We start from the raw sequence: 22553 nt of genomic DNA on the forward strand, positions 1-22553 counted from the left end.
ATTCGACATCCCTTAGTGAGGCCCTAATACATGGCAGGCCCTGGGCTGGGCCCAAGGACAGAGAGTAGCCAAATATCCTTCTGGACTCAAGGAGCTCACAGTTCCCAGCGGGACACAGGAGACATGGGACTGGTCACGACACAGCGGGGACCACCAGGAGCCCAGGGCACCGTGGCAGCTCTGGTGTTGGAGAGAGGGCTTGGTGGTGAGCAGGGGCGTCCGACAGGAGGGAGTGTCTAGATCGAGGGTAAGGATGGAGGTAACCATTCTAGGCTGCAGGTTAAGCAAGTGGTTTAAACTCGGTGCCTCAGTTTCTTCATCTGGGAAATAAGAGAACCTACTTCATAGGCTGTTGAGAGGAAGAGATGGGTCCATTTAGGAAAAATACTTAGGCTATGGTGCCTGGCAGGCAGTATGTGTTAGATACGGGCTGCCTGTCATCATCACCATCACAAGGACATCATGAACTGGGACATAGATGAGCCAGAATACAAGCAGTTCAGACTTGCTTAAGTCCACCCAGCCAGGGCAGAAGATGTCACACAAGGAAGCTAGAGAGCGTCATGGGGGCTGACTCCTCCAGGGTGCTTGGGGTGCAAAATGAGAGTGCAGATTTGACATGAGGGCAATGGGAAGGTTCTAAGCAGGGAAGGAATGTGGTCTGCTTATCACATTAACAAGAATCCCTGAGTCCTTTATTGGGATAACCAGACTGCCTCCCGATAGAGCCCTCTCTAACTCCCACTGGCTTCCTGCCTTGGCCCAAACCATTGACATTCGTTGTACATCCTCAGTGACCACTGCCTCTGTGGCTACTACTTCTGAGTCCTTATTATCATTTAGGGGGGGAACTGAAGTAATCTGTAATAAAGTGGTTAGAATTTTTGTTGCCAGCGATGTTTGTAACTCTGAAAGTAGGCTTTTGACTCCGTGTGAAAAAGCCGGACTGAATTTTCCAGGTCTGAGGTTATAAATTGGCAGCCAAAGGCCTCATTTACTCTGCAAATGTGTTTTCTTTTCCCCTAAACAGTGTCTTTAAAAAAAAAAAAAAAAAAGAGCTTCCATTTAAAATAGAAATATTTTATATGAAAAAAGTCTGTATTTCTACATTCATTTGAAGAGTTAGAAGATCCAACAGCACGCCAATATTCTGGAGGCACATCCACTTCTTTCTTGAGCTCTCGCCTGACTGAGTCACACATTAGGGTAGCTGACTGAGATTGAGACTCCTGCTTTCAGGGGGAGAGAGGTGACTAGTGGAGGTGACACTCCTGTCCACGTGTGCTCGCCATCAGGGCTGCCTCGGCAGGGTGGGAGTCTGAGTCACCTGGGCCCCTCCTCCACAGGAACCCTTGCCACTCACTCGTGCTCCGTACGGCTGGTTGGAGCCCCTGAACACCCAGGGGAAGAGCTGGGGAGATGCGGGGTGGGGGGCAGGTAGGAGGAGATGCCTAACTTTCGAGGGACAGTGACTTGGATGCAAGAGGATGATGTGTGTCACAAGACCGAAATCTCTCTCTCCCTTTCTCCCTACCTCTTACCCTCCCCTCTCTCCCATTCCCCTTCTCCCCCTCTGACTTGCTCCCCATCACCCCTTCCAAGATCACGAAGCCGGCCCCGAAAATCTCACCGTCACCGTCATCACCATTATCCCTCCCGGTCCCAGAGCTCCGAGTCCCGCTCCTCAAGCTGTGAGAGCAGGTAACCCCTTCTCCCTGGGGGAGTCGCCCTGCCCAGCCCCTGCCCCCGGGGGGCAGCCCTTACCTGCCCATGTCAGCACCGCCCTGTAGAGAAAAGGGGACCAGCTGCCTCCGTGTCTAGGGACAACAGCAGTGGCCCGTGCGCACACGTGTGCTTCCGAGTGCCCCCCCCCGCCGTTGCCACCGTGTGGGGCGTGAGCCCTCTCCCTGTATCAACCACACAATCCCCTCTACTACCCTATGAAGTAGCTACTATTGCTCTCCCCCATTGTAAAGATGAGGACACTGAGGCACAGGGAGGTTAAGGACTTGTTAGTCGTGTAGCTGCTAAGTGACAGAGCTAGGATTGGACTGGGGAGTCCGGCTCTGGGCTTGGCCCTCTCACTGAGGGTTGCTCTAAGCACAGAGAGGCTGAGCAACCTATGAAACGCCACACAGCCCAAGTCCCAAGTTCTGAGGCCCTTCCAAGTCTGGTTTCTCCTAACTTGGACATCGGCTGTGCCGGTTGGAGGAGGGGGAGGAGGGCTCTCTCGTGGATGAGAAGAAGAACAACAACAAAGAGTGGGACTTTGTGGATGCTGATCTTTGAAACCGGCGCTGTCCAGCAGACACAGCAAGGCCAGCTTCCGGATGTCAGAGGCTGCTTCATCCTTCCTCAAGTGCATCCCACACACCTGGCTACGTGTTCGTGTCGCCTGAGGTTTAAAAATGCCACTGTCCTGGTCCCACTGCATCCCAGTTAAACCGGTGTCTGGAGGAAGAAGGGGATGGAGGAGAGGGGGCATATTTGTTGAAGTCTTACTCGGTGCTACAGTTTCAAATACATTTTCCCTCTTGATCATCCCAAGAACACCATGAGCTAGACTGGGGCTGCACTTTGCAGTCACCTTGGAAGAATTTTAAAATACCGATTCCTGGATCCCACCCTCGAGGTGTTCTGATCTTGTTCAGATGAGGCGGGGCCGGGGCGGCGAGATTTTTAAATCCTCCCCCGTGATGCCAGTGTGGAGCCAAGTGCGAGAAGTATTTGAAGAAGAGGAAAACATCCCTGACACGTGCTGCTATCACTCATAGGCCTCGGTGTTCCCGCTGGACGCCAACAACTGTAAAGAGCGTTGGCATCAGGCAAGGTTGCTCTGGGATCCTGAGTGATCAAGACAAAAACAAAATCCCTCGGTAGTCAGGTCAGAGCCCCAATGACACAGGAACTTTGTCCAAAACACAAAAGTGACCCAGCATCTCTCTATCCTGGCTAACACGAGGGACTGCTATTTCCTGACCAGCTAGAGCTTTGGCCTTGGTCTAGGGCCCAAGATTTATGAAGATACCTAGTGAGAGTCTGACCTCCACTTAGTGCTAGCATCTAATCCAGAACAAAGCCCCAGTTCCTTAAACGCTCCTTAAAGTCACCTGCCACCCGCCCATAATAGGCTCTTCCCAACACTCGTACAGAGACATTCTCCGCTTCCTGTGGCGCATGCTCTCCCTCGCTGCAAGGAGCCGTAAACAAGCTTATTCAGCCACAGGCATGCTCCTGCTGGCCTTTGGAGGGCATCGGCTCACTGAGCTCAGCTGCATTACTGATGTGGTACAACTGAGAAGACTGCATCGTGGCGAGCACAGGCATCCGAGCAAGGTCGCAGCGACTGGCTCAGACAGAGCCCTTGACCTCCAGCCCATGCTGAATCAGCTCTCAGCAGCTCAGCCCCACTGGACGGGTCAGAGGATGGTGCAGACAGCTTGCTGCCCTCTGCCCTGCCCTCTGCCTTACCGCTTAGGGAGATGGCTCCCACTGCAGAGCCCAGCCTCTGTCCCCTTCTTAAGTCACCTCTTCTGGGGTGTTGCTGCTTGAGCTCCCCCGTGCCTGTTGGGCTGAGGGACACTCCAGGGGGCATCGAAGCAACCTGAGAGCCGGCTCTGGGGCCACACAGCCAATAAAAATGATCTGGAGGCCCCAGAGCACAGAGGGACATTCCAGAGCATGACCAAGAGGCATCGGTCCCTCTCGGGGCAGAAAACCCTGCCCTGGCCCTGTTCTGCCACTCACAAGCTGTGTGACTTCCAGCGGGTCCCCAAAGAGCTCTGAGCCTCAGCGTCCTCATCTGTAAAATGGGAACTACCTGCCTTGTTTGTGTTGTGTCTTCAAGTTGGAGAGAGGACTGAGAACTGCCCCAAGAGGGGATTGCAAATCAATAGGGTGTTACCTTTATTACTCCTGTGGCCCAGAGCTAATAGGCCAGCAGAGTCTAAAATATACCCTTAAAGAGTCAGAGATTCCTTCACTTTCCGCAGCAGACAGGGCAGCCCAGGGTCTGACAGGCTTACAGAAGGCCTCCTTGTTATTTTTGTCAGCTACTCTTTTTTCAAAAGTTTTGGGTGACAGTCACTGGGATGCGTCTATTTTACAGATGGTCAAGCACATACTCGAAGACATACAGATAGGCGCCGTCATATTTATAGACAAACACAGATGGACACACCCAGACATACACACAGTCATGTACAAACATACCGATAGACAGTCCCACACACCCAGGACATGAAAGCAAGTCAGGCTGGGACATCTTCTGCCTTCCCAGCTGCCTTCCCAGCACCCCCCAAACAGAGTCAGGTACATTTGTCAAATGAACAAATGAGAGAAGGAGTGAATGAACAAATGAGCAGGTCGGGGGTGGGGGGGTGGATGGAGAGATGGATGGAAGCACATGTCATTTATATAAGCAGTCCCAGACACATCCTATAGCCCTCCGATCCTGTGGGCCCTGCAGCCACCTCTCTGCCACACTCCCCTTCCGAAGACCCTCTCATCTCTCTCTCCCGCTCCCCCAGGCACCGCGGCAGGTCCCCCGAGGAAGGGCGGAAGTCCCGCCGAAGGCACTCCCGCCGCTACTCCAGGACCCTCGGCAAGGCCAGCCCCGAGGCCCGCTCCAGCCACCCGCCCAGCCAGCCCCTCCGGATGCTCAGCCTCCTGTCGGCCAGGGGTGTAGTAAGTATTCCACACGGCCTTCTCGGCCAGTCTTGGCCGTGACCCTCGGGGTAAGGTGAAGGCGCAAGTTCAGGGCAGTGTACGGCACATTTTAACTGAGTTTTGGGCAAACACCCCACTGGCTTTCAGACCTCCTTATTGATTAACAAAGTGGTCATTCACCAGCCTTTGGCAGCACTCGGTTGGGGGAGGAAGCAAAGCTAAAGTACCCAGGCTTTCTATTGGGGGAGTATTGAAAAATACACGCTGGTCTCCAGAGTGATATCTGCAGGAATGCATGTGTGAGACACCGTAGCAGGTTTCTTTGGGGAGGAAGGAAGAGAGGGGGGTCTTTGATGTAGCCAAGGCATTCCAGCTTTCCAGTGAAGTCTGCATCTTTGATGCCAGCTGGCCTGCAGCATTGATTAGCGGCCGGGATTTGATTTCACCTATAGAAACACGGCCTTGAAAGTATATGAGAATTTTCCTTCACAGAGCTCCTAGCGCTTGATCTGTGTCCTCTCATGTGTCCACACAAGGTCTCAGGGCATCGAGGGCGTGGCTGCTCTCCCTGGTCCCTTCCACAGATGGGACTGAAAAACCAAGGCTCAGAGAGGTTATGAATCCGATTTAGCAGCCCAGCATTGAATGGAATCACGTGACGCTCCCTCAGGTCCACAAGGAGGAGCCGGAATGTGACTTCAGACAGTCTGATGCCAGGAAGTTTCCTGAGCAAGGGATTCAGGGTTGGAGCTGAACTCAAGTCCTAGCTTTGCTACTCCCTAGTTGTGTGGCTTTGGGAAAGTCACTTCCCTTCTTTGAAACTGAGTGTTCTCATTGGTAAACTTGCAATAATACCACTTTCATATGGGATTGGTGAGGACATCCAATAAGATAGAGTACACGAAGGCCTTTTGTTGATGCTAAAGGGACAGATACACAAGCAGGAGGAGACACAACATGGACATAGCCTACAACCACGGCTGGCCGCTGGAAGGGACCTGTCTCCTCTAGGTATGGGTGAAGTTGTAAATTTCAGGTGACATGAAAGTGAGGAGAAGCTCGGGGTGCTTGCAGGAAGGTCAAGGAAGGGAAGGCGATGATAAACACTAGTTGGGCCCGGTTGACGCAAGTTATCACCTGCAGTGCATTCTGGGAAACTCTTCTTTACCAGTCGAGGCACCCTGTGCCACCAAGGTCTCATTTTGCCCAAATCCTCTGCCTAGCATCCACAGCGTTCCCAGGGCCCCCCTTTGTAGAGGTGTCTTTGGTTGCTGAGTATTTTGCAGATGGAAAACGCCCACCTGCATTTCCCCCTCCGCTGATGTCCTATAAAAGGTCTTCCCAGCATGGCAAAGAGTCTGGAGGCCTGGGTGGGAGGCTTGGCTTGGCTGGACAATTCCTTCTACCCCTCCCGGCTTCAACTTCCTCACCTGGAAAATGGGCATGATGATCTCATTTGTCTCCCAGGAGAATTGTTGCGAAGTTAGAAATCAATTCAGAATAAAAGCCTAAGAAGTAGAAGAAGCAAGTCAAAATCATCCAGTCTCTCTGGTCCTGGTATTTGTGGCAGCCCACTTGGTGGCCCCCGCTGACCCTCACTAAAAAGAGCCAGTGGGAGCAGCTGGCTTATTTGATCACCTGCCTGATGGTTCCCTAACAGGCTAGGTCTGTCAAGATGTTGTGAAAGGTTGGATGGTCCTAAAAAAAAAAAAAAAGTGGGGTCCTCCCACACCAGCTGGTGAGGAACCAGCCTGGCTGTTGGGTCTTGAAGCCTCAGTGTCTCCCATGGGCCCAACCCCTATCAGAAGAGCTGAGAGCTCACCCATACCTGGAAGGGACAGGCGTTAAGAGCTCACCCAGCTCAGTGCCCTGATTCCAAGAAGAGAGACTAAGAACCTGAGACTCAGAGAAGAGAAATGACTTCCGTGGGCTATGTCAAGTTGGAGTCTTTCAAAACACGGGGCTATGATGATGCCGTCAAATCCTGGCTCTGAGATACGGAGAGTTACTTAAACCTTTCGGAATCCCTGTCTCCTCATCTGTTAAAAAAATGCAGAGAATAAGTCTCTTCTTCAAAAACCCTGCAGTGTGGACAAAAGCAAAGTGATACTGTAAACGGTTGATCCCAGTGCTTGGCACAGGGGAAGAACTCAGCAAATATTCATGGGTGTTACGACTACAGCATCCTGGGTGCTCACGCCTCTACACTTACCAACCTTGGGACCTTGGGCAAGTTCCATAAACTTTCTGTGCCTCAGTTTTCTGTAAATCTGCAGAACAATGAGACCTGCCTCCTAGGAGGTATGGTATGGAGATTCAGGGACTTGATGTAAGTAAAGGTTTTATTTTTTTTTTTACTATTTTTATTTATTTATTTGACAGAGAGAGAGAGCGAGAGCAGGAACACAAGCAGGGGGAGTGGGGGAGGGAGAAGCAGGCTTCCCGCGGAGCAGGGAGCCCAATGCAGGGCTCGATCTCAGGACCCTGGGATCATGACCTGAGCCGAAGGCAGACGCTTAAGGACTGAGCCACCCAGGCGCTCCTAAGTAAAGGTTTTAGATGGCAACAGACAAGTGGGGAAATGCTACTTCATGCTCACTACTAATAATAGTAGTGGCAGCAGTGAGAGTAACCATGGGTATAACAATGGGGTAGCGACAATAGTTAGCACTGGTAATAGTAGGAGTAGTCGTAGTAATAATAGTACAGTTCCAGGTCCAGGCTAGTCCGTGCATGACTTGGGACCAGAGCCAGGCCCCCGCCCCCGCCCGCCAGCTTCCTCTGCTCTCAGCTCCCTCTGTCCCAAATAGCAGCTGCAGCCCTAATGGCTCACCCCACCCCATTCCTGGTTGCCTGACTTCTGGGGGCATCAGATACCCCCAAGTCTAGCCCTCTGAGTGCCCTCCACGCTAGACCCTTTCTCCTCCTCTCTCCTGCAAAAGGCAGAGATGGACAAAGGTGCCAGTTTGGACCCCAGGTTTTCTGAGAGTCCCGGCCCAGGATTTTCCTGAGCTCCCTGTTAAAGAGAACAGCAGAGTCCTTGCCCCTGAAGAATCCATCCAATCACTCATTCAAATCTACCAATTATCTCCCAAAACATCTATCAAGGGTCAGCTCCGCCATGGCTCTCAGGATCCGGTGAATATAGAACAGTCTGTGCCTTCTTAAGAGAAGTGAGACAGACAAGGTAAAAAATGTAAAAGACAACACACAACAATTAATGCAGAGATGCTGAGATGGGGTGGGAGGTGGCAGGCAGGGAAGGGATACTAGGGTTAGCATTAGGTTGGGGCAGAGAAGGCAACGACTGAGAAACTAGTGGTGAGCAAGAATCAGCCAAAGGAAGCGGGAAACAAAGACTGGAGTCGGGGATGGAAGCAGAATTCCAGGGCAAGAGTTGGGGTTCTGGGGATAAGCAGGAGCCTGAGTGTGGAGGGTCTTCTATGCCCTGGCTCCTGCCACACTCCACTGCAGGTATTTCCAATACACGGCTCTTTAAAAAATCAAGGATAGGCACATTACATCAAGGGGCATATCTGCATATGTGAATATGCAAATTCAGGGTTGTGTCTTATTGAAATCCTAGTTGGTGAGCTAAAGATAACCTGAAGCCCTCTTGCTCAGTCAGAGCCCAAATCCAAATGGAGGGTCCCAAGGAGATGATTTAGGGACCCTTCACAGCCTCATTCATGTTCTTTATCTCCACTCAACCATCTCTGTTCAAGGCATCAGGGAGACAGAGATGAATGAAACACTCTTCCTGAACTCCAGGGCTCAGTCTGGTAGTCAACAGAAGACTGCACTACAGTGAGATAAGGATTGTAATTAGGGCTGAGATTGAGTCAGTGAGCACCATTTCCTCCTCAGTTGTCGAATATTCAAAAACTTGCACCCTAGTTGGTTAATAGACCCTGTCACCACCCTATCCCCCTGAGTCACCAAAGCCACCGCCTCCCTCCCCTGTACCTCGGGACCTCCTCACAGCTCAGCAACTGCCATACCTGACAGCTGTCAGCACCAAGGCCAGCTACCTTCTGATGAGGCAATGTCCACACCCCACCAGTTGCTGAATATCCAGACTATCAACCCTGGTGGTGATGGAAGTAAGTACAATGTCGAGAAAGACCACAGGGAAAGGACAAGACAGTGCTGTCTTGGTGCCTGAGAGGGCTTTACAAATAAGGGAACATTTGAGCTGGGCTTTAAAGGATGGGTTCACCAAATTGAGATGACTGATGAATAAAGGGAGGGGGAGATACCTCTATGTACCAGGCACTTTCGTTAGAACAAAAGTAAAGCAGCATTAGAAACTATCCCATACTCTACCCAGTTGTTGTTGTTATTGCATTTGATCCACAAAGCAGTTCTTTGAGATAGATGCAATTATTATCACCATTTTTCAGACAGAAAAACAGGCTCACAGAGCTGAAGTGACTTCGGTAGGTGGCCCAGTTGGGGGGAAGGGGAGCTGGTATGAATCGTGGCTTGTGTCTCAGAAGCTTACTCTGATAGCCAGAGTACCGATTGGATGACAGAGAGGTTGGTGGCACCAAGGTTTGGCCGAGCATTTTCGCTGTTGGCATGGGGCTCTCTGTCAAGTCTGCCCTCACTGGAGAGGGAATCTGGAAGAGGGCTGATCACAATGGAAGCTAGACCAAGGAGAAGCACAGGCTCCTTTCTCCTCCTTCTGCCTCCAGCTTGAGCCAATAGTTGCCATGTATTCTTTGCCAACCAAAACCTGCAGATGCCATGACAAGAAGAGGAAGGAGGAGGAGGAGAAAGGGAAGAAGTAGAAGAGAAAGAAGAGGAAGAAGAAAGAGGAGAGGAGAAGTGGAGGAAGAAGAGAAAGAAGAGGAAGGATAAAGAGAAGAGGAAGAAAAGGAAGAGGAAGGTAAAAGAGAAGAGGAAGAAGAAGGAGAGGAACAAGAACAAGAAGGAGAACAGAAAGAACCTGGGGTCCATAAAAGAGGGCCTCATGAAATCTGTCAACAGGAGGAGTCAGCAGAGCGCAGTGATGAAGTCATGGGCTTTGGGGCAGATCTGTAGACTCTGGGGTTCTTGATCTTGTCTCCCTGGGCGACTCCGGGTGACCCTGGGTAGCAACAAAAACCAATGCCAACTGAGCACCTACTGTGTGCCAGGTGCTAGACTGAACTCTTTACATGTACCATCTCATCTATTTCTTATAATAGCCCTTCAAGGGAGTTTCCACTAATACGCCCATTTTAGTGGGCACCTAGAAAATGACGGCCATGTTCTGTGGCCTAGAACAATTCAGTGAAGAGCAGCTAAATGAAATGGAGAAGTTAGGATCCAAACCCAGAAATTCTGCCCCCAGAGTCCAGGTGCTTAATGACATGACTTCCCTTGTGTCATTTCACTTCCCTGGACCTCAGTGTCCTCATCTATACTTGGGGCTAATATGATTATTAGAGCTGCGTGGAGAGCTTTTAGCTCAACCTACTTCATAGGTTGTGAGGATGGAGCGAGTTGGGGTATCCGTTCATTTGAGAAATATGTATTCAGCACCTACTGTGTTCCAGGCACTGTTCCAGGCACTGGAGGAACAGCAGTGAGCAAGACAGACAAGGATCCTACCCTCATGCAGTTTCAGTTCTGTGTGAGAAACTTAGCCCAATGCTTGGGACATAACTAACACTCAATATGCAATTGTTGCTGGCATTATTATTTGTCATCTCAGTGGTTTTATTAAGCTTGCTCCTAATAAACCCAGATGTGATGTTTTTGAAGTATCTCTGGGTTCAAAAAGCTTAATCATATCCACAATCTGAGGTGAATTTCAGAACAAGGAGGCTAAGGGGAAAGCATATGGTGGCCCTGGCCTTCAGACCCCTGACCCAGGCTCTCACACATTCTGCAAAAACCTTCAGGCTCTCACTCAGCCAAGAGACTCAAACGTGCCACACCATTCACTGCAGTTTCGAGAAGAGAGGGACCAGAATGCGGAGGAAGGGCAGTATGAGATGGGGACTTTGTGGGACCTGTTGTGGTTGTTGGGTTTTTTTTAAAATGGAAAGTGGGCATAGTATTGTCAACTTTTACTTCTACCACGTCCATTCAGAATAAAAGAAAACCGCCATTTTCTATCACAAAGTGACGTCTTACCACCAGAAAAGATAGTACCGACATGGCCTCCGAAGAAAGGATAAGCCCTTAAATCAAATGCATTTAGCTGGATGAAAAACTCATTACATTGAACTTAACTGTTCTCCATTTCAATTTGGGCTGGTACAGAATTTGTCTGACTGGATCCATATTGAGATTTTTGAGAACCGGTGGGCGGGGGGCCCCCGAAGCTGCCCTTTCCCCTCAACTTCCTGCCCAGGGTGGGGAGACGCACAGACAGAGGTGGCCAGGCCATGTCCTGTGGCCCAAGGTCAATTGCAGTGCGCTGCCCTGTAGGATCGCCCCAGCCCTGAAGGACTCTGTTATCTCCTTGCCGTCCCCACATTCCGCCTCCTCTCACACAGACTCCCAAAGGTCAACGAACCCATTCTTTTTCTGTCTTCCTAATTAGTGTACAAAGGAAGATGAACAACAGCAAGGAAAATAAACTTAATGTCTTTGTGGAACAAAAGGATTTTTTTTTCTTTAAGGAATAACCAGAACCCTTGAGCTAAAAGCTCTCCATGCAGCTCTATATTCACATGAGAATTCCCAGTCCCCCATATGGCAGGGAGGGGGGAAAAAATTTATAGCCATTTCTCTCCATGGGGCCATTTGAAGTTCAGTAAATGGACTTGTTCAGTTTAATTGGAATTCTCTTCTTGATTGTATTTTTGTAACCTATTAGGCCGTGCTGCCTCTTGATCTCAGAATTCAGCTGAAATTAAATTTTGAAGTGTAAGTGAGAGGTTGCCTTTTTTTCCCCGTTCTTGATTAAATAATGATTTGAAACAAAAACAATAAATAACAGTGCCAGCCTCCCTGGAGGGCTGAGAGAGACTCTCAGTGAAATGCCAGGAGCCGGAGTTTGTGGTGGGGGGAGTTAATTACTTATTAGAAAAACCCAAGTGTTAACATGGAGTATATTAAGGAACAAGGAGATGAGTCAAGCTTATGATTTCAAGAGAGAAAAAAAAAGAGTCGGAGCTTCACATTGGAGGGGGCCAAGGGAGTAAAGGGGAAACGCTGTTTGCTTTCTTCCAGTGGCCATTAGTTTGTGAAATACAGTATGTCCTTAGGGGGGGTAGAAAATCCGAGATTGGTCATCCTGATCCAGAAGGGAAGAGCTTGTCATAGCTCCAGAGTCTGGATATGGCTTAATGGCTCTGGTCTCCTGGTTCCTTCCACTGGCAAAAGCCCAAGAGGGATGAAAAGGATCAAGCTGGGGAAGATGGAGCAATCCATTCTCATAGTTCTGGAAGGGAAAGATGGAGCATACAGGAAGCACTGTGTTTGTGGTGACTTTGGCGTGGTCAGGGTGGCAGCAAACACTGAGGGTTACAGACTCAGATGTCTTAGGGGCCAGGCAGTTAACAGATAGAAGCCACTGGGATCTCGTGGGGCTGGGCACCAGAAAAGCCTCAAACGGACAGCTGCAATTCTCTCGAGCTGATTATTAGCGAGCAAGGGTGTGGACCCAGCATTGTCAGATCTTACTCTTCAGCATAAACTAGAAATAGAGCTGTATTGTGAAACTGCCCCATTCTACAATGTTGGCAGTTAATTCAGAGTTACTGTCAAGCAGGCTATGTATCCAAGTACATATGTACTAAGTGGGCTAAAGAAAACGTAGCTGAAACAAAACATAACTTGGCCTATCAGTTTTCTAATGGTGATTTGGGGGGTTGAAGCAGACGCTGTTCATTTATATCCCTTCACCCTCTCTGCTTCAGGGCACACGGCCAACCTCCAGCTTCCGGAAGATTCCCTCTGGCCGCCAAAGACTGCTTTGCTTGGCCGTGTGGCAGTATGGACACCCTAGAGAATTGACACCCACTGGGTGCAGCCTTCAAACTATGAGTGATGGGGCATGGGTGTATAAATACCCCAGCTCCCTCCTCGGTTGGGTCAGTTCCTCACTGGCTCCCAGAGTGTCGTCCAGCTGCCCTCCATGGTGGCCGGTTTGATAACCCATCTTTCATTGGTGCTTCTTCTCCCTCATCTCATTTTCCCACTCCCCTATAGAAGTTCCTTGTCCTCTCAGATCACCTACTAGCATTCAAATTCCTGTCTTGATTTTAGGGATAATCCATATTAAGACAGATGTTTTGTTTTGGTTTGGTTTTCACTTGGTAATTAAGCAGATCTTACAGGGGCTGAGTTTTTAGGCCAGGCCCCACAGGTAGGCCTTTGTGAAGATAGGGAAAGAAGAACAAGGCTGATATGGAGGAAGGGGCCAGAGTAGACCAGAGAAGAGTTTCCTGGTATGAGGGTTCCAGGTCTTAAACAGGGGCCCCAGGTACCATGAAGGCATTGTTACTGGACAATGGTGGGTCTAGAATGACTCCTCCTAGCAAGTGTCTTGAGCAGTGTTTTGCAGCCTAGCTGGGAGGACAAGGGCAAAGGTCAGTTAATACTTAGAAGAGAAATTCCCAACAGATGAAGAACTCTTCAAAGATGAATTTTGAGAGGGCTGTTATGTAAATGAGGAGCAAGTAGGAGCCATGTTGTCATGTCAACGAGTAGACAACTGTTGGCGTCTTATGTGAGTGAGTACTTGTCTAGGAAGGAGCAGAGACAAGAACACAGAGGCCTCTGTTGTGGGCCTGTCATGAAGGTCTCCTTTGCATTATCATGGCTGTCACACAAACACACCCCCCAAACACACACACACACATTCTGTCTTTGGCTCCCCTTGATATCTTTCCTCCTCTTTGCGTAGAGTGAATAGAGAGCTCTGGAGAAGGTGGAGTCTGAAACAAAGAGGCCATTAAACTATCCAGATTTGTCTGGCCAGAGGGAACATCTTTTTCTCACTCCTGACCCAGAAGGAGCACCTTTTTATAATCTGAACAAAGTACAGGCTAACAGCCCTGTTATGTGCAAATGGCCAGCCCCAGCCCGTTTTTTTAAGCTGACTTCCCAGGGTAGTAGACCGTGGAAGGGAATTAAGGAGACCAATCATAGCTTGTCTCATCTGGAAGTCTTCTCGATCTGGGGCTTCCCACCTCAGCCTGGAACTTAGGCTGTTGAGAATGTGTAGACAGAGCCTCTGGGGGCTTTCTCTAAGGATGCTGGATCTGAGGCGGGGCCAGGAAGGAGAGGAAGAACAGAGGGTATTCCTTCTCTCTGCCACAGGCCTGCACCTGGAACTCAGTTCTAAAGTTTATCTCTTGATCACACAGCCAGCCCTGAGCTGGTCTCAAGACACCAGCCTTCAGCCAAGAATCCACCTAGTTTTTTAGAACAACTTTGAATATGATGGGCGCCAGTCCCTCCTTTAAAAAGCCATCAAGTTGCCGAAGTTGGCAGTTACCCAGTTGGACCTCACCAGGGCCTGATCACTCAGCCATCTTAACCACTGAATCAAGTTAGGATGGGCCCCGGCTTCCGAGCTCAGGCTTGTAAAGGGCTATGGAGCAGCTTTGTTCATTTAGCCAGATTTAGTGAGCACTTACTCTGTGCCAGGCACTGCTGGTTACTTGGGCACAGTACTGAACTGGTCATGCATGGCCTCTGCCTTCAACAGACTCCCACTCAGATGGAGAGACAGGCAATAAAACAAGCAATTACGCCACTGAGTAATAGTGCTGTGGCATACAGAAGCCACTCATTTTTGGAAGAGTAAAATGAATGAAAGATCAAATGAATGAACAATGGAGTGTTGTGCCATCCTGACCTGGGAGGTTAGAGAAGGCTTTCTAGAGGAGGTGGTATGTAACCTGGAGGATGTAGAAATTTAGCCATATGAAATGAAGTAATGGGGAAGAGTGGCAGGGGAAATGGCAGCGGAAATGGCATGTGCAAATGGCCTGGGGTTGGGAGAGCGAGATGTGGTGACAGAACCAAGAAAATTCTAACTGATCGGCTTAGGTTATGGGGGCCACAGTGGGGGTATTTGGAAGAGATGAGGCTTGTGAAATACTCCAGGTTGTGTTGTAAATTATATTGTCATCCATGTCGAAGAATTTATACTCATCCAAAGAAATGGGACTTTTAAACAAACAGGAGATGTTGGTATTTTCAGGCACCAGGGTCAACCCAATGAGAACATTGCAGACGACCTTTATCTGTTTTCTGGAAAGGATGGAAAAGCATGATGCTTGATATAGTTCTCAGTTCTAATTACACAAGTTACATGTGGATATGGTCATGGTCAGGTGGAGATGTGCTGAAAGTGTGTCTGTGATCTCAGGGTGTAGGGATGAGAAGGTGAACAGGGCAGAGTTCCCTTCTGTATCCACTAGCCTAGAGGGGGCTCACACTCAGGAAATCCTTGCCCATGGGGGCCCATGATGCACCAGGACAGCTGCTTTGAAATTGGTAGTCAGGGCTGGGAACAAGGACTTGGGGAGAGGAAGGCCAGCCTGGATGCCCCCAGGTATCGAGTCAGTTATAATGGATAGATAATGGAAGCCGTCATACTCACAGGCCCCTTCATTAGAGATCTTCCAGCCTGGCCCCCTCCAAAAGGGCTTGCCTGATTCACTGGCCACCAAACATTCACCATCTCTGAGGCAAAGATTATCTGTACCCATCCTTGGACCAAGGCCCAGTCCGAGAGCCCATCAGACCCCATGATGCTTTCTCATTCCTGACGGAGGTGGTAGAAATACACATGTTGCCACTGAACGCCCAGAGGGGGGCAAGATACAGCATCCGTACTGCAGATGGGAAGACAAAAAGGAGGAGCTGAATGGGAACAGGGCCTTTACATTATTTTTAAAAGAAGTCTCACTTAACAAAACTCCAGTTGAGCAATATCCTTTTGAGGTCCCTTGTCCCAAAGCAAAGCTCGCCAGGTCACCAGGCAGATAAAGCAGTAGCTGTGCTGGGTAGAACTTGGTAAAGCTGGACCATCACCTTGTCTGTGTGCAAAGCCTCATGGGAGAATGCACAAAGGAAGTTCCGCCTCCCCCGTCCAGAAGCTGACATCCTGAGCTGCCAGAGTTCGCTGTTACCCTCACAGCCCTGGTGTCTCTGTGTCTCACCCTCATGACCAATTGCTGAGAAGGCAGACATGGTTCTCTAAGAAAGCCCCAAAGTCCCATTCCTTTAGGCCCAAGGTACAAGGAATGAGGGGTGGGAGGGAAGCAGACTCTTGATGGTGAGGCCTTGCTAATATGCATGGGGCCCAGGGCAAGAGTAGAGAAGGAGTCCCACACACTCTACATCTCAATGTTTATAAATCAAGCCAGCAAACATAAACATAATATGTTCTCCTGTCTTGGCAAACGTACCTTGAAAATGGATCTGGAAAGTCAGGTTTGATTTTAGAATCTCACACCCCTCGGAGTGGCCAGCCACAACATGGCAGTGTGGTGGGGGGGCGGGGGTTGGGGACCCTGCCTCAAGGCCCTGGCCCCTCCCTTTCTCCTCCTACCGCTTGCACCAACCAACACCATGGGCCTCCCACACGTGCACGTGGACACCTCAGCCTGGACATCAAAGCTCTGTCCAAATGGCCACCCTTGGACCTGAGAGCGTGCACATCTGAAGCATGGTGTGTCCCCAGTAGAAGAGATCCACGGATGAGCCTGCAGAGACCCTGGAAGGGGGCTCAGAGGCCATTTAAACAGAGAATTCTGGGATCTCAGAGACCCATAAGGTGCTCTCAGGGAAAGTAGTTTCCAGGTAGTGTCCTCCCGGCCCCACAGATTTCTTGCTGCCTGAGGATGGTTATCACCTGAGGAGGCCCAGGGCAGGAGTCCCTCTTGCCCACAGCTAAATAAGCATGGTACTGTTGGCAGGGACCACGGCATCATCACAGCTGTGACACTGGTCTGAACGTTTAAAGAAAACCATGCACTGTGCTTCTGAATACACCACTGCCTTCCCAAGAGCTGGCTCAACCTCCGTTCCTCCTTCATCTGTCCCAGATCAGACCCCCACAGGACTCTGGGAAGACCTCCCCATTCCCACTCACCCCAAGGCCAAATGTCCAAGCCCCTCCCAACGCCCTTTGTCCCAAGCACATCCTCGAGATCTTGACACCTCCACAGAGGCAAGCTCTAGCCCCCACTGCATTTTCAGCAAGAGTTTCTTGATCCAACTTGGGCACCAAGGGACTGACGAGGTTAGTGTTGATGGCTTGAGGTCCCCTTGCTGAGAAAACCAAACAGAACTGATGCCTCACCTAGTAGGAACACTGAAAAACCAAAACTCAAAGCTCAGGGCCAAGTGTGAGGGTGTGCAGAAAGGTGTGTGTTTTTTCTTGTCATTTTCGACTCTAATGATGGACTCACGTTGCCCGCTCTTCCCTTTCTCTTACACCTTACCTACCTACTAAAGGAGGAGCTCTTGCTTGGTAAGTGGATATAATCCGCAAAGACATGAGAGAATTTATTAGAAGCCACTCGAGAGCCTTAGCTACCTTCTCCAGGGGGAAAAGGACACACACAAATATCCGTAGAGAGCTTTTTTTTCGTTTGTTTTCAGCCAGACTATTTGACTTCCATTTTTTTTGCCCCCCTTTCTTTTCCCCTTTAGTTGAAAACTACTAAAATGTCATTTTGTGACCTTGACTTTATATTTAAAAAAAAAAAAAACTCTCTTTATTTCATTTCTTTTCCCCATGCGATATTTGTTTAGGGTTCTATTCAGGGAACTTTTTCTTTAAAAAAAAAAAAAAAGTCAAATTCGTTGAGGATTTGGTTGAAGTTTAAAATTTTGGCTTTATCTCTCTTTTTTTTTTAAGTTAAAAGATATATGTTTTTCATGCCCATTGTCCCATTTCTTTTCCCCTTCCCCTTCCTTCATTTTTATTATTGTTTTAGGTGAAGGGTGTGACACACACCCCTTTCGATTGAGTTGTCTCTTTTGTTTGAGTTAATTCATTAGAAATTAAATTTTGTATAATTTCCTTTTTCTTTGGTTTAATCTGGATCGCATGCTTTTTCTCTGCATGATACTTAAATCTTCCAGTTATTCTAACAGGGGGTAAAAAAATATCTCCTTTCTGTGGAATTCTTTCAGGAATTTGTGCTTTTGGTTTTTTTTTGGCGTCTCTCTTTCCTCTTCTCTCTCTCTCTCTCTCTCTCTCTTTCCTTTCGTTACAGTGCATCATGACGGTAAACATTTCTTGGTTATTTAGACACAGTGCACAGGCCCAGCGATCAGCAGTGTCCAACGGGTGTTTTTGCTTTCAGATCACTGGGTCGGGGTCTGCAGCTGACCTCTTTACCAAAACAGCCAGCCCGCTCACCACCTCCAGAGGACGCTCCCAGGAGTATGACTCAGGCAATGACACCTCTTCACCACCCTCCACGCAAATCAGCTCAGCCAGGTCACGGGGTCAAGAGAAGGGGAGCCCCAGTGAGGGCCTCACCAAGAGCCAAGAGCTCAACTGTGGCAACACCTCCGATTCAGGGAACTCCTTCACCACCTCCTCACCCCAGAACAAGGGAGCCACTTTGGAGAATCTCTCCCCCACCAGCAGGGGCAGAGAGTCAAGGTCAGTGCACCTGGGCTGGAGGAGGGGTGGGGGGAGGGGTTTCTGCCTTAGCTCTACCATCTCAGTCTCTCACCTTAGCCCTGTACCCATGCACTTCCCACCCATAATTTGGGCCCCCGCCCCCGCCCAAATTATGTCAGTTTGAGTTTTCTCTCTCTTGCAAATCAAAGCCTCCTGGATTATGGGTGGGAAGTGCATGGGTACAGGGCTGCCTTCCCCATTACATCTCTCATCTCTGCTTCCCTCTCTATTGGCTTCATGCTCAAGCAGACCCTCCCAAAGCATGGCACATATGCCAACAGCCTTCACATATGCTAACCATTCTATCTGTTTAGCCAGCCAATGGAAGGAGAATGCTCTTTCCCAAAAATTTCAGCAAAATACCAGGGCAGATTCTCATTGTTTCTGCTTGGCCCATCTTGGGTCATTTGCCCACCCTTAGACCAGTCACTCTGGCCCAGGAGATGCTGTGCTCTTGGCAAGAATATGTCACATGCTACCATCAGGGTTAGTGAGTAGTCTTCCCACATACACAAAAGTTGGGGGAGGTCCAGTTGTCTGAAGGAAACGTCAGGGTACTGATATCAGGAAGGATGGAGATGGGCAGGAAAAAACAAATACCAGTTTTACCAGTAATCTCAGGAGAAGGTCTAACATTAAGTTCATTTAAAGTTGCGGTCATGTTAAAACATTTAAATGCACTGAAACCTTGTGTCAACACAAAAACCTGCTCCTGGATGTTTGTAGCAGCTTTATTCATAATTGCCCAAACTTGGAAACACCTAAGACGTTCTTCAGTAGGTGAATAAACTGTAGTACATCCAGACAAGGGAATATTATTCAGCACTAAAAAGAAATGAGCTATCAAGCCATGAAGAGACGTGGAGGAAATTTAAATGAGTGAAAGAAACCAGTCTGAAGGCTACCTATGGTACAATTCCAACTCTATGACATTCTGGAAAAGGCAAAACTAAGGAGACAGTAAGCAGATCAGTGGGTAGAGAGATGTAGAGAGGGCAGGGGTTAGAGAGAGATGAACAGGTGGAGCACAGATCCATAGTTTACATTTATCAAAACCCATTGGGTTCACAAGAGTGAACGCTAATGGAAACCGTGGACTCCAGGGTGATGACGTGTCAGTGGAGGTTCACTGGTGGTAACAAATGTATCGCTCTTATGTGAGATGTGGAGAGTACAGAGGGTTCCCATACAGTGTGTACATGTGTGCCTGTGTGTGAGTGTGTGTATCTTCACACCTTGCTAGATGCAGTTTTCCTGCAGAGAACCTTGCATGCAGCGGCTTATGAGCCAGGTGTAAACTCTACTTCATTACCCCCTTACCCTCTCATTCAAGAAATCACAGCAAAATGCTAATCACTGAGGATAATGTCACAATTACAGCTAGTAGAAATCGCTGATCATTGACTCTCTATCATTCATTCAGCTACTTATCCGTCTCCTGGTCATCAGGCACCTCCTAGAAGCCAGCCACTCAGCTTGGTGCTGGAGAAAGGAAAATGGCACGGTCCTTTTCCTCAGCAGCATATAATGAGGCAGATGCAGGAGGGGTGGAAGAGATTTGCTGGTTACATTCTCATGCTAACAGTGGGGTCTTCTTTCTTCTGGGGGTTGGAGTCTGCTTTTGCTCAAAGTGGCCAAGATGTCAGAATGATAAGCAAAGCCTTAGCAGTGAAGCAGTTAATGGTTTCTTCAAGGACAGAGCGCCCTTTGTCCCCAACACATAGCCCACTTCAGTTCTGGACAAACAGCTTGGCATCTCCACAGAGCCTCTGGTTTGCCTGCCCTGGGACATCCCTGGCCTCAGTTCACACCCAAGCCTGCCAGGGAGCCAGGGCTGGGTCAGAACAAATGTCAGTATCTCCGAGAACAGGCAGTGAAATTCCCAGATGAGATAGGGAGGACAGGTGTCTACTTACATACGGCAGGGCAAAAAAAAAAAAAAAAAAAAAAAAACCCAGAATAGTAATAGTAATAACAACTGATAATAATAATGACTACTAATATGTGTTGAGCCCTGATTATACGCTAGGTGCCATGCCAAGTGCTTGCCGTGGATCATCTTCCTTCACTCCTCATAGAACCTTTATGGGATAAGTATTATCAGAGATCTTTTTTAGCTGGTGGGGAAACTGAGACTCAGAGTAGTTAAGAAACTTAGGATCATAAGGGCCAGCACCAGGATTCACACACAGATGTGTCATAGCCCTGAAGCTAAAGCCTGAGTGGCATCTAGCAGTTTCCTGCTTCATTTGATCTCTATGGACAGCCAAATTAAATCATTTAGACCCAGCCTTTCATTTTGAAATATAAATGATCTCTAAATTCATGGCTATTTATGTCATGTCAGCAATGAGCAGAGAGCTGAGAGGAAGAGACATCATCAGCTCTAAATTTAAGGAACCTTCAACAGTGAAGATAGGGGACTGGTGGGGTGACGGGCATAGGCTTTGAAGCTGGACAGATCAGGGTTTGAGACTCTGGGTGGCCTTGAGGAAGTAACTAACCGTTCTGAGTCTTCCCTGTAAATCGGGGAGAATAGTGCCAGTTTCCTAGGGTTGTTGGGAGGACAACCCTAGGTGGCTGATGCTGGTGGAGCACCCAGGATACTAAGAGGCTCAAGTGTTTATTTCACAACTATTTATTCATGACCTACGACAGATGTATCAGGCTCTGTCCGAGGTGCTGGGATACAGTTTCCAGAGACATGAGTCCTCTCCCCAAGGAGTTCAATGCTCGGGGAGGAAGAGACAATTGTAAGACCAAGTGAGTCCTTCTAGGGACAGGGGGTGCATAGAGGCCGGGGGCCGTGGTAACACATTGAGGGTCACCCAACTAGACTCAGGGAGATGTCAAAAAAAGGCCTCCCAGAAAAGGTGAGGTCAAACTAAAGCCTGAACCATGAGTAGTTATTGTCAGGTGAGGAGGGGAGGGAAGAGGGTTCCAGGCAGTGGGCATGTTCTAAGGCCTGGAGACAGGGAAGGAACAGGGATATTACAGGAGGAACAAGTAGTCCATTATGGCTGGAGTCAAGAGAGGAAAGTGCCAAGAGCTGAGATTGGAGGGGTGTACAGGGGCCGGATCATGATGAGCATGGAAACCATATATTAACAGGATTGGAACTTGACTCCTGGCCCAAACAAATGAACATGCCCTTACTGAGAACCCAACAGGAGCTTCACATGGCTCCAGGCAGGGTGGGAACACAGAAGACAGGACCCTGTCATTGGGTGATTTTGAACAAGCCTTCACTCTTCTTTGGGTCTCAGTTCCCCCATCTGCAAAATGGGCTACATCAAAGTTTCCCAAATTTAAACCACCTATATGGCCCTTTGTTGATTTTCACCATATCCCTGTAGTACTGGTACTTTGACTTTAATAAACTCACTTTTTTATATAAGGAAACTTACACCACTATCTTACCTAGAAATTTTATAGCACTCGTCCTAAATAGAAAGCACCTGCAAAATACATGATTTATATATGAAAATACATAAAGACGGTGTATTTAATTCTAGTTAGCAACAGTTGCCTGCCCAAGGCACCAGATCTGGGAGACTACAGTGTTGAACCCACTAGTACCCAACCCGGAGTTTCTCATTAATGTAATCAGAAGGACTGGAAAAGACTCAAAAGGGAATAAATCTCTATGTGATTGGTGTTATTTACCATTATGCCCATGCCCACTGACCTGAAATGCTCCGAAGTGCCCCCTGTGGAATGTGTCCCCCTCTGTCCCTATTCCTCTGACATCTGTGGCCTGGAAAGTTTCCGCGAGGCAGTAAGATGGGAATAGGTGGAAAGGGGTTTCTGAGAGTACCACAGCCTAGGCGCAGGTAGGGAGAGGAGTATCAGCTCCAGATGCCTGCAGACCAGCGGGCAGGCCATTGCTAACAGGCGTTCTCCCCACATCTGCAGAGGATTTCGGTCGCCATGTCTGGAATGTGCAGAAGTGAAGAAGTCCAGTTTGGTCCCATCCACAGCCCGGAGCTCCCCCATGAGAGGGTGCTCCCGCAGCCCCTCCTATGCCAGCACCCGTTCTTCCAGCCACTCCTCCCGATCCCCAAACCCCAGGGCCTCCCCCAGGTACACCCGAAGCCGATCCACCTCCTCTGGAAAAAGGTGAGTGCCGCTTTGACCTCTGTTCTGCAGCGCTTTCCTCCTTAGGGAGCTAGTTATGGTAACCGGAGATGGCCTTTGGCCCTCGGCGGAGAAGGAGTCAGACAGACTTGAGTTTTGAATGCCCACTATATCCATTCCTAGCTGGTGGCCCTGGGCCTCAAATAAC

General features: G+C 49.0%; 1 protein-coding gene across 1 annotated transcript in view; it reads left to right on the top strand.

The window, feature by feature from the left end:
* Window positions 1–22553, top strand: part of SRRM4 (serine/arginine repetitive matrix 4) — a 442185-nt gene that overhangs the window by 410022 nt on the left and 9610 nt on the right. Inside the window, exons 9-12 of the mRNA XM_064577691.1 lie at window positions 1603–1701; window positions 4530–4686; window positions 17943–18247; window positions 22184–22387. Of these exons, the coding sequence (XP_064433761.1) occupies window positions 1603–1701; window positions 4530–4686; window positions 17943–18247; window positions 22184–22387 (765 nt within the window). The remainder of the gene's footprint in view (window positions 1–1602; window positions 1702–4529; window positions 4687–17942; window positions 18248–22183; window positions 22388–22553) is intronic.

The sequence above is a fragment of the Mirounga angustirostris genome, unplaced genomic scaffold (genome assembly GCF_029215605.1).
Source record: "Mirounga angustirostris isolate CCGP_5_RB_7025 unplaced genomic scaffold, mMirAng1.0.hap1 SCAF_14, whole genome shotgun sequence".
NCBI lineage: Eukaryota > Metazoa > Chordata > Mammalia > Carnivora > Phocidae > Mirounga > Mirounga angustirostris.